The sequence below is a fragment of the Echinops telfairi genome, unplaced genomic scaffold, assembly GCF_000313985.2.
Source record: "Echinops telfairi isolate 266 unplaced genomic scaffold, ASM31398v2 ScPeMD7_70;HRSCAF=299, whole genome shotgun sequence".
Lineage (NCBI taxonomy): Eukaryota > Metazoa > Chordata > Mammalia > Afrosoricida > Tenrecidae > Echinops > Echinops telfairi.
The window spans coordinates 60,623,269-60,634,610 of NW_022103968.1; the positions used below are offsets into that span (position 1 = coordinate 60,623,269).

Consider the following 11,342-nt stretch of genomic DNA (forward strand, 5'->3'; position numbering starts at 1 on the left):
AAGACCCCAGACGCTGCATCTTTTGATAGCCGGGCACCATCAGCTTTCTTTGCCACATTTGCTTATGCACCCATTTGTCTTCAGCGATTGTATCAGGGAGGTGAGCACCACTTTTCATTGTTAAAGCTGAAAGAGCTTTAAAATAAGTTAAAAGGGAAAACAAATGATATTACATTTTCTATCTATGTCTGCCGTATCAACTTTACAATTCTCTCTGATAACAGCCTTATTCACAGCCCTCATCTATGATCAGAGAGGATTTACTGGAGGCTTAATCCATGTGTGGATCCTGCAGATGGGCTTTGGGCTTCCACTGTCATCGATAGCCTTCTGCAAACCAGGTGTTCACAATCTATGATATCTATGCTCTCCTTGATTTGGATTATATTATTTACAATCCTTAGATCACACAGGCTGGTGAGCTTCTTCCATGGGACTTTAAGACCTCAGAGGATATTCTTTCTGACAGCCAGGTACCATTTAGTTTCTTCATCACACTTTGCCACAGCACCCGTATCTTCGTAAAAGCAAGCATCAAGCAGGGCCATGTCATAAGAACTAATTGTTCTTAGTTTGGGGCTAGAATTAGTGCAAGTCCAAAATCCATTCATGGTTTATGTATGTCTTTGGTTTACCCTAGAGCAGTGGTTCTCAACCTTCCTAATGCCGCAACCCTTTAATACAGTTCCTCGTGTTGCGATGACCCCCAACCATAAAATTATTTTCGTTGCTACTTCATAACTGTAATTTTGCTACTGTTATGAATCAGGTGACCCCTGTGAACGGGTTGACTGACCCCCAAAGGGGTTGTGACCCACAGTGTGAGAACCGCCGCCTTAGAGCTATCATTGTCAGTTTATGCTGGAGAATATTATCATCCCCCTAGGGCATCACTTCCACTGCCATCCAGTCAATTCGGACTCATAGCCACCCGACAGGGCCGGTAGAACGGACCCTGTGAGTCTCTGAACCTGCAAATCCCGAGGAGATGGCTCTTTCCAGTCAATCTTCTTAAATTTGAGACTTGTTTCACAGTTCTGTTTCATGAACTTGTTTTTTTTTTTTACCTGTTCTGATTAGATCATTGTAGTCCGCTTAGAGAACCAGTGAATTTTTCCTGCTTTGGTTATGTATCACCACTGTGGTGGTCAACCCTCCGTTAAGTCCTAAGGAGTATTTGTTTTCGAAGGTCCTCTAGGCTTGCCCTACGATCACTGAGGATGTTGTAAGGCACTGTCTATGCATGGACGTTTTCTCTTTAAGGGGCATCCTTTCTTTGGGTCAGGGAGTTACAATTGATTTGAGTGCCCTTGAATTGTTCAGAGCTGTACTTTACAGATCGACCCGTGTACTTGAGTAACCATCCTTTGACACTAAGATTTTTTTTATTGTTTCTTCAGAGGCAATAAACCGCAGACCTAGCAACTTTTCAGCACACAGCAGCTCTCTGAAGGAGGGAAAACTGGGTAAGTTTCAAGAAAGATGGACCAAACCCCTATCATCTCCGGATTAAGAAAACATGTCTTAAAAAAAAAAAAAGAGAGAAAACATGTCCCACGGTGAGGCCTCGGGTCCCAGTTCCCATTCTCCTGCGCACCCGAGAGAGCACCTCCGGAGAAAACACGTCCTTCCTGCAGCCACAGAAACCTCTACTAGGAAGTGAACTGGCCCGTAGCAAAGACGGCCTGCGACTCGCCAGTCGGGAAGCAGAGAGAAGGCGGGGCGAACGTGGCGTACGGACGTCTCTCAAAGCCTCTCTCATTGGACGAGGCGGCACTGGTCCCGCCTCTTCTGCCTAGGGGTGGAGCACGACGCCCCGCCTCTAATCAGCCTCTCTCCCGGGGACCCGGCTGGCTAGCAGGGCGGGGCGAGAGGCCCGGAGACGTGGAGGCGGGGCGGAGGGAGGAAGGGAGGGGTCACGTGCGGCAGGCGGCCCGAAGTCACGTGACGGGGCGCCGGGGCGGAGGGAGCCGGGACTGGGAGTTCTCCAGAGGCAAGCGGAGTGAAGTGGGGGGGACGCGGCGGTGGCGGTGCTGACAATGGTGAGTGCTCGGCGGCCGCGCGTTCGCCTCCGGACCTCGCCCCTGGAGCGCGCGGCGGGACGGCCAACGGCGAGCCCGGCGTCGCGGCAGGGGGTGCGGGGTGCGAGTGGGCGAGCCGGGCAGGGAGCGAGGTTAGGCCTGCCGGCCAGCCCGGGGTCGAGGACAGCGGGCGGCGCCGCTTCTTTCCGGTGTCCACGAGGCCCGAGCACCTGCAGGCGGCGGTGCGCTCCCCGGCCACGTCGGAGCCTGTGCCCGCCTTTCTGAACCGGAGGTGGGGACCCTTGCTGGACACTGGGACCCCGGCCCCGCGCGCGCTCACCGCCGCCGTCCTCTCGGTCAGCCTCGCTCCCTCCCGGTGGGGTGACCCGGGAGTCCGCCAGTTCCGGACTCGGCGAACTTGGCCGCTCTTGGCCACGGTGTCACGAGCCTGGCAAACTCTGCTTTTTTAAAAAACCTGGCTATGGGGACATTCTGGGATTTGATGTCCCTAGTTCAAGCTTGATGTTGACACTTGTAGAGTGGGCGGAAAAAGGACGTTGGAAGGGGAGACTCGTCTTTTAGCTCCAAAGACACGAGTTTTGTGGCTGCGTTGTCAAGCTTTGACTCCCATTTCACTCCCCAAGCCGTTTTTAATCAACTGGACGCTGTGGGGCGTTGAAATGGCCTGGACCCCAGAGAGGGGCCATCTGAGGACTCCACTACAGGCAAAGGGAAGCACAGCGTGCATATGGTGGCGCTTCCCTCTGTCCACAGTCACCTCTAGACTGGATCTCTTTTGGGTCACTTTATTTTACTCACAGTTTAGTCTTTGAGCAAGCATACGTTGAGCGTCTACTATTTGCTGTCTTTAGACTATTACTTGCGTCCCAGCGCTCACTAATTCTTTAAACTGTTGGAGACTTTGGACTAAAGGCCAAGCTGGGTTTATTTAAAATAAAAATTAAGTGAATTTAATTTTGAAAGCCCCCAAATCCTGTTATTTTAATAAAAAAAGTAGACAAACTTGTGCAATGTTAAGGTAGCCTTTCTCCCGGCACACCCCTCCCTCTTTTAGCAAATAATTACTTAGGTATGCCCAGGGATTGTGAACAGATTGTAACAGCTTTTTTGTAACAGCTTTTGCTCGTTTGTGGTTTGCAGTGGGGGAGTGGGAAATAAATTGTATCATTCATTTATTGTGTAGCTATTTCTTTAATGTGTCACTTAAAATTGTGGTAAGTACGTAAGCAGGAAGTATGGGGGGATCCTACCCAGTCGCGAAGTTAAGAAAGACTTCTTTAATTGACTATCAGTTGTAAAGAAAAACACTTAAAATGCCCTCCTATCTTTTGCGTACTATTACTACTTTTCTTAAGTTCATCATGTTCAAGTGCATTTCTTATTTTCCAGTTACTCATCAAGCATAAACCAAATTTGAAAGCTTTAAAACTTTGACATAGGCGTAAATGCACTGGATGTCTGAATATTTGCTGTTTCATTGCTCGTGTATGGGCTAAGTGAATAAATTTTAAGTCTTTCTTCCATCCCAACCTGAGTTGCATTTCTTTACCTCCACTGGACTTAGTGAAATTTCTTCAGTGAAGGCTAAAAAGTTTGTCTTTTTGTCCAATGTCTACATGTAATTTTGCTGGGGACTGATGCTCAAAATTGGGTTTATGAATTTTATGAAAAACTAAATTAACTTAGATGGTTTAGGTTGAGAGTAGACAACTATATAAGCAATTGCTACAATCTTTATTTCAAAACTACCTAAGATTTTTTAACCTATATTGTTTAGTACTGCTCCTGAAACCTCATTCGGAATGCTCACGGGAAGATGCATTTTCTCAGAGGACTGAGTAGAACAGTCTTTATACGTAAAAAAAGTTTTCAAACTGCCTTTTGTAACTTCAGGTTTACATTACAATGTCTTAACCCTTTTCGCAGTTTTTTTTACTTTTCCTAGTGCTTACCATTCTGACAATTCTGTATTTTACTTCCTCCTTACACATTAAAAAGAAATGTAGTTTGATAGTGAACAACAATTCATTAAAGATTAAATTTCATGGTTATTTGAAATGACAGAAGATGCATGCACATCTAGACATTTTTTAAAAAGCGAGACTTTAGGTCATGAATTTTTTTCTTTGAACTCTTTTGAAGGAAAATAAAAACTAAAGGCTTTTTTTCTCAGATTACCCCCCCCTTCTATTGTTTTGTTAAATGTAAAACATCAGTTTTCTGAGGTTTTAAGTACAGTAAATAGTTCATTTTTGATGTGTTCTAATGGAGAAAATTGATGTTATTCATGTTTAATTCTCATGGTATAATCTTGTAATAGTACTGTATTTGGTTTATTACCTAATCTATTTCTCTTCTTTACCTGTTTGTTATCTCAAACTTTTTAAATGCTTGCCCCAGAAGGAGCCTCAAAGGCAGTAGTGGTTATGTATTGGGCAGGTAACACAAAGGCAGCAGTTTGAAACCACCTGCTTCTCCTCAGGAGGAAAATGAGGCTTTATACTCCCATAAAGAGCTTTCTACTCCCAGAAACCCACAGGGGCAGTTTTGCCTTGTCCTTTAGGCTCACCATGAGTCTGCATTGTCTTGATGGCATTGATTTTTTGGTTTTGTTTGATCTCTCCCAACTTTATAGTGTTTTTTTTTTTGTTTTTTTAACGTACTCTTATTGGGGGTTCTCACATCTCTTATCACAATCCATACATTCCTCCAGTGTGTCAGACACATTTGCACATATGCTGCCATCATCATTTTCAAACATTCTCATCCCTCTTGAGCCCCTAATATCAGCTTCCCCCAACTTTACTGTTTAATAGTGTTGAAAGTAAGTATGCTGAAATAGATCATGCATACAAAATATAATAGTACACCATTTTTACATGTATTTTTTAATGTTCAGGATTTTTTTTAGCATCCATATAATAAATGATAAACAATCAGTATGCTATGTAAGTTCAACAGTTTGATTTCTTCCCCTCCGAGGTTGGACTTCTTAAAATGCTTTTTTATTTGAATGAGTTTTTATAGGAATGAACTTAAACATCTTTATTTCTTAAGCAGTTGGTGTCTTACTATAGTAAGTATAAAGAAATGTGCAGTAAACCCCAAATATATAATCATCATAATTAGTAATGGCCACATGTTTTCCACCGAAAATGGCTGATCCTTGCCTGGGCCCACCCCAAAGTGGCTCCTTGGGACTAGAGAGATGCTAAATCTCCAGATGGTTGGCCGCAGCCTGGTGCTGTGGAGGTACGGGAAAAAACGCAGAGGTTGACCAAACACAGAAGAAATAGACAAACCAACTCCTTTCATGACCTTGTCCCCTGTATTACAGGGATTTTAAGAATGGTGTTCGAATTTTCAAAGTGATATTAAACTCATTGTACAACAAAATTGGTTTATTATAAAATTTCATAAAACTAAGCTTATCATTTGCACATAGCCTTGGAAGTGTCATTGGCTTGCTTGGTTTTACCCTGGCACTTGAGCACAGGACAGAGATTTAGCCCACACTTCTGGACTACTCAGCCTAGACTTGCTGCTGCATCAGGGCTAATTTACTAGGGGAGCTTCCTTATCAAATATTTCATAGAAAAGCTTATTTCTTTTGTGTATTAATTTATTTATTTTTATTATTAGTGCAGTATATGTTTTATTAAAAAGAATTTAATAACCTACCACCACCTAATTCACAATAAAAATTATTTTTAAAAATGAATTTAATGTTCAACAGTATTTGGATGCCTTTTTTTCCCCGACAGCTGAGGCATAGTGGTTATGCATTGGGCTGCAATCCCCAGAGTCATCATTTCAAAACCACCAGCTGCTTCAAGGAGAAAGACTGGGCTTTCCTCTCCCATGCAGCGTTACAGTCTAAGAAACTCACAGGGATGTTCTGTCTTGTCAAAGAGGGTTGTGTGAGTCAGCATGGACTAGATGGCAGTGAGTTTGGAAGGACACTTCTTAAGCTTTGTATATTCAGTGATAGATAGTCAAAGGACAAAGTAGTCTCATGGAATTTGCCATTCATTTGGGGAGTCAGATGCCAAATAAGCATACAAATTATAATAATTTATGAAGTAAAACTACTTCATAAGGTTTTAGGTGTTGTGAGACCTGAATTTGGAGAACCTAGTTTCCATTGAGAAGTCAGGGAAAACCTCTGTTTTTGGTTAGTCAGACTAACTCTGGAGGGTGAATTAACTAGATTAAGGCTATTTATCATGACTCTAGGACAAAAGAAGAGAGACTGGCATATTTGGCCAACTTAATTGAAGTAAACATTACCTACAGCAAAGTGCAAACTTGATGAATTGCCACAGAATGAACACACTTGTGGGTCAAGTGCTCAAACACTACCTGCAGTGCCTCAAAGCTCCCTGGGTGCTTTCAACAACACACTGCAGGGCCCCTGCGTACACAGGGCTTATGGTTTTGGTATGTGGCATTTTTCACTCAATGTTATGTGTGTGAGATTTAGCCATATTATTTGTGGTTTATCTTATTGCTTCTATTGCTTATTAGTATTTTTATTTTATGAATATATACCAACACTTGTATGTCCATCTTGTTAATGGATACCATCTTGTTAATGGATATTTGGATTTATCCATTTGGGGGCTATTATGAATAATTCTGCCCAAAGGAACATTCTTTGACTTACCTCCTGGTTCATGTGTGGAAGAGTTTCTATAAGGCATATACCTCCAGAATGATAACTTTTTAAAGTAGTTCTAGTTTATATTCTTATGAACCCACTGAAGAAAATCTTAAGCATGGAAAGATATGATTAAATTTGCATTTTTAAAAGATCAGCACGATTGTTGTATATAAAAAATAGCAAAACTTACTGCCATCAAGTCAATTCCAACTCATAGTGAATTTATAGAACAGGCTCAGATTGCCCCCATAGGTTTCTGAGACTGTAATTCTTATGGAAGCAGGTAGCCTCATCTTTCTCCTTTGGAGCAGCTAGTGGTTTCGAACTGCTGAACTTGAGATTAGCAGCCCAATACGTAACTTATTATGCCACCCGGGCTCATGATTGTTGTATAGATAGGGCAGGTGAAAAGTAGATGTTGGAAGGTTCTAGAAGAGCCTGTTTTCTTTGTAAATTAAAATAAAACAAAAACAAACCCTCCCCACAAAACTAGCTTTCCTTGGTGACAAAAGTAACCCTCAACTACCCAACCAAACATACTACCATCAAGTTGATTCCAACCCATAGTGACCCAATAGAACAGAGTGAAACCAACTCAAAAGGGTTTCCCAGACTGTAAATCTCTACAGGGGTACAGGCCTCATCTTTGTCTTGAGCAGTTGGTGAGTTTGAACCACCAGTCTTGTGGCTATCAGTCCATTGCTTAACACACAGGACCAACGGGGCTCCTTGCTGAATCTGATATAAATTGCAGGCAGTGGTGGTGCAAGTCCTTCCTTACATGTGGAGACCCAGGTTTAAGTCTTGACCATTCCACCAGTGTACAGCAAACACCTGTCGGTGGAGGCTTGTGTGTTATGATGTTGAATAGGTTTCAGTGGAGCTTCCAGACTACGGCAGACTAGGAAGAAAACCAAAAACCAAACCCAGTGCCATCAATCTAATTCGTATTGATCAGCTTCTGAAAACCAGCCAATGAAAACCCTATTGATTATCGATTATGTTCTGCAACTGATTATGGACATGGTGCAGGACCCTGCAGTGGATCATTCTGTTCTACATGTGGTCACCAAAGGCGCTAACAGCAATATTCAGTATCAACAGCATTGTTAATGGATTCTGTATTGTTATTACCAAACAGTGTGTTGAAGCATTGGTAAACAATTATCCGTTGCTCTTTAGTAATCTCTATCATGTGGGATATACAGAGCAAAGCTTATAAATTTTCTTAGGAAAAATTTATTAGTACTGTCGATTGTGGAAATAGTTTTACTCCAATGACTTGTACAATGTAGCACATCCTGTTCAGGCCTGTTCTATTAGACCTTTACAGTAAGTAATATATTGTGATACTTGATTTTCTATAAGTAGTTTGAATTGATAGCGTGAGTTCTGCGATCTGTGAAACTACCTCATAGAAGTAGACTAATGTGATAATTTCAAATCCATATATTAAAATTAACTTCTTAGATTTCTGGTGTATGTTTGTATTTGCCTTAGAGTGGCTACCTATGGAAGAGATAGAAATTGTAGCATGTTTAAATTCGTTTTGATGTAAAAGTTGATAGAAATTTTATCGTTCCACTGGGGATAGGAATATTTTTGTTTAACTGTATGTAGGTCACAGGTATTTACATTTGAATTATAAACTGTAGTGACTGGCTAAACCTGATAATTATGAGCATATTCCTTTTATTTCAGAGTTTTCTTGGAGGCTTTTTTGGTCCCATTTGTGAAATCGATGTTGTTCTTAACGATGGGGAAACCAGGAAAATGGCGGAAATGAAAACTGAAGATGGCAAAGTAGAAAAGCACTATCTCTTCTATGACGGAGAATCCGTCTCAGGAAAGGTAAGTCTTGTGTGGGGGTGTGCCTGCAGGGAGGACTAAAATCAGTCATCCCACGGGTTTCTGTTGATTTTAAATTTGAATGATCTCACCAGTGATAGGAATAATTTTTTCTTAAAGGTCAACTAAATTCCTGATTCATTAGAACATTCACAGGAATAATGATTAAACCTGCAAGGCTTTCAGAGGCAGTGTCTACTCTTGAAATGACATGCACAATTTGCTTGTTTGTGACTCTTTACTTGTATATCGTCAGACAGTTTCTGCATTGTGGCTGTGATGCACCCAAAGTCTGTTCCTCTTTAACATGAAGCTTAATTGTAGAGGTTGCTTTCTTAACGGTTCCTTCTCAGTCTTTGTAACGTACCTCTCCACGTAGGACAGGACTTAAGTACTTTTGGAATGTGTTTAGGGGTGGTCAGATGTATGAGGGGGCTTCAAAAAGTTCATGGAAAAGGTTCCATTATCTTTTATTTTTATTTCTCCATGAACATTTTGAAGTGCTCCATATTTGTAATGCCTTCTGTAGAACTTAATTTTTTCCTTTTCCTTGTCCTGTTGCCTGGAAGGCTATTCTACCTTAAATAATTGGACCAATGTGGAGTTTTAAATGATAATATCATAGACAAATTCAAGCCATAAAACATTTGAAATAATTTTTAAATATAAAATATTAGAAATTTTCACTCCAAGTTATTAATACACAAGGTAGTTTGGAACACAAACAAAAAAAAATTAGAGCTATTGGAGTGTTTTCTTCTAATCTTACTGTAAATTAGTGCTTATATGCTTGCAGTATATTAAGCATACCATTTCCCTACTGTGAGATATTTAAATAGTTTGTGTTTTCACACTGCTTGTGGTACTCTAGCATATATATGTTAATACTTTTATATGGATCATATTTTCTCTAGAGTAAGACATGAACATTTTAAATTTCTTGGTATTTATTATTAAATTACTTTCTGGAAAATCTGTATCAATTTACATATCCACCACTAAATGCCTTGTTTGACTTACTTAAGACTCTATAGGATCACTTAAAAAAACTTTTTGTAAATTGGTAAAGGTTTATAGAGCAGATCAGTTTTCCGTTCACTAATGCATGTGCATTTTGTTTGCCATTGATTGCAGTATCTATGATTTTAACATGCTTATCCCACGTTCTCCCTGTGCTTCCTGTGCCCATTCCTCCTCTTTACAACCCTTCTGAATCTGTCATTGGGTAAATGCTGCTCTTCTCAGAAGCTTGGTTGTTTTAGAGTGTGCCTACCTCACTAATGCAGTCGTTTCCATGTAAACATGCAGTTGTGTGGCTGAGAATTGACACAGGGAATGAGTTCTTCTCCAGACGTGAGGGCTGACTAGGGGTCCTAGTCTCAGGAGTTTCACCCGTCTCTCAAATACCACTTTTGATTTTTGTATTGTGAGGCAGATGGCCTTATTTTAATTTTCATTTCTTTGGTTGCAAGATAGATTGAGCTTGGTGTATTAACCCTTTGAGTTCCTCACATTATCTATTTAGAACCCTTGCCAAATTGCCTACTGGGGTCTTATTAGTGTTTCATCTGAAACAAAAGTTTAACAGCTTTTTTGTGCTCTAGGTGCAAGCTTACAGAGCTAAGTTTCCCATTCAGTAGTTAGTATGAAAAGCGCGGTGACATTGTTTGCACTTTCCACAGTGTGTCAGCCGCTCAGGATGCCTGGTGCCAATTCCTTTTGTCCAGATTTTCTACCCTTTCCTGGCTTCTCATTTTTGCTTTGGAGCCAGTGTTGTCCTTTGATCTTGTATAACTGAGTGCTCCAAGGTACAGTTTCGCTGCTCCTTATAGGTGGTGGTGTTTGTTTTGTGGACCTGCTTTTGTTTGGCTGAAAGGTGGTCTCCTGGAATGGCTTTAGTTGGTTCCAGGTCAGAAGGGCCGTAGTCTCTGGGGTGAGACAACTTTTTGTTTTCAATTTTATTTCCCTCATATCCTTTCTTTGAAGAGCTGGTGTGAAAGAGAAGGCTAAGGAGACCAGACAAAATTGGTTAATATGCTTGGAGATTGGGCTGGGGAGAGGGTAAGGATTCTAACGAAGTCTTCTCAGGCATTCCCATACCATTATCTTTTAATTCAATTTCCCCTTGGTGAGGCAAAGGAATAAAATATCTCTCCTGGTAGGTTGTAAGCTCTTGAAGATCAGGGTATCAGAGTGCATGATTATTTTAATAGACTCTTAGTAAATATTTAGTGAGAAAGACAGGGTTTTCTACTCCCGTAAAGAGTTATAGTCCACCATATCTCTATCAAGGTTTTATGAGGGAGTGGGGAGCAAGAAGGGAGGGGAAAAAATGAGGAGCTGATACCAAGGGCTCAAGTAGAAAGCAAATGTTTTGAGACTGATGAGGGCAACAAATGTACAAATGTGCTTGACACAATGGATGGATGGATGGATTGTGATAAGAGTTGTGTGAGCCCCCAGTAAAATGATTTTAAAAAAAGAGTTATAGTCTTGAAAACCCACAGGGTCAGTTCTGCCTGTCCTATGAGGTTATTGTTATAGACTCCTGGCAGTGAGAGGGAGTGCACACCATTCTCAACCTGGTTTGACGTCATCAAGCAATTAAATGCTGATGGTTGATGCTTACAGGATAAATAAGGGAGGAGAGTAAATGTTTGGGCTAAAACTGGAATTACTTCCATGTGTTCTTAAAAATAGGGTTTCAGACTATATCTTTTGGAATTGTTAGAAATTATGCAGTCAATCAATAACAGTTGGGTGCATTTTTCAAATGATAAAATATATCG

General features: G+C 41.1%; 1 protein-coding gene across 1 annotated transcript in view; it reads left to right on the plus strand.

The window, feature by feature from the left end:
* The first annotated feature begins 1,962 nt into the window (after positions 1-1,962).
* The window catches only part of VPS26A (VPS26, retromer complex component A), a 36,077-nt gene continuing 26,697 nt past the window's right edge, over positions 1,963-11,342 (plus strand). Inside the window, exons 1-2 of the mRNA XM_045291266.1 lie at positions 1,963-2,042; positions 8,407-8,556. Coding sequence (XP_045147201.1) covers positions 2,040-2,042; positions 8,407-8,556 — 153 coding nt within the window. The 5' untranslated portion in view covers positions 1,963-2,039. The remainder of the gene's footprint in view (positions 2,043-8,406; positions 8,557-11,342) is intronic.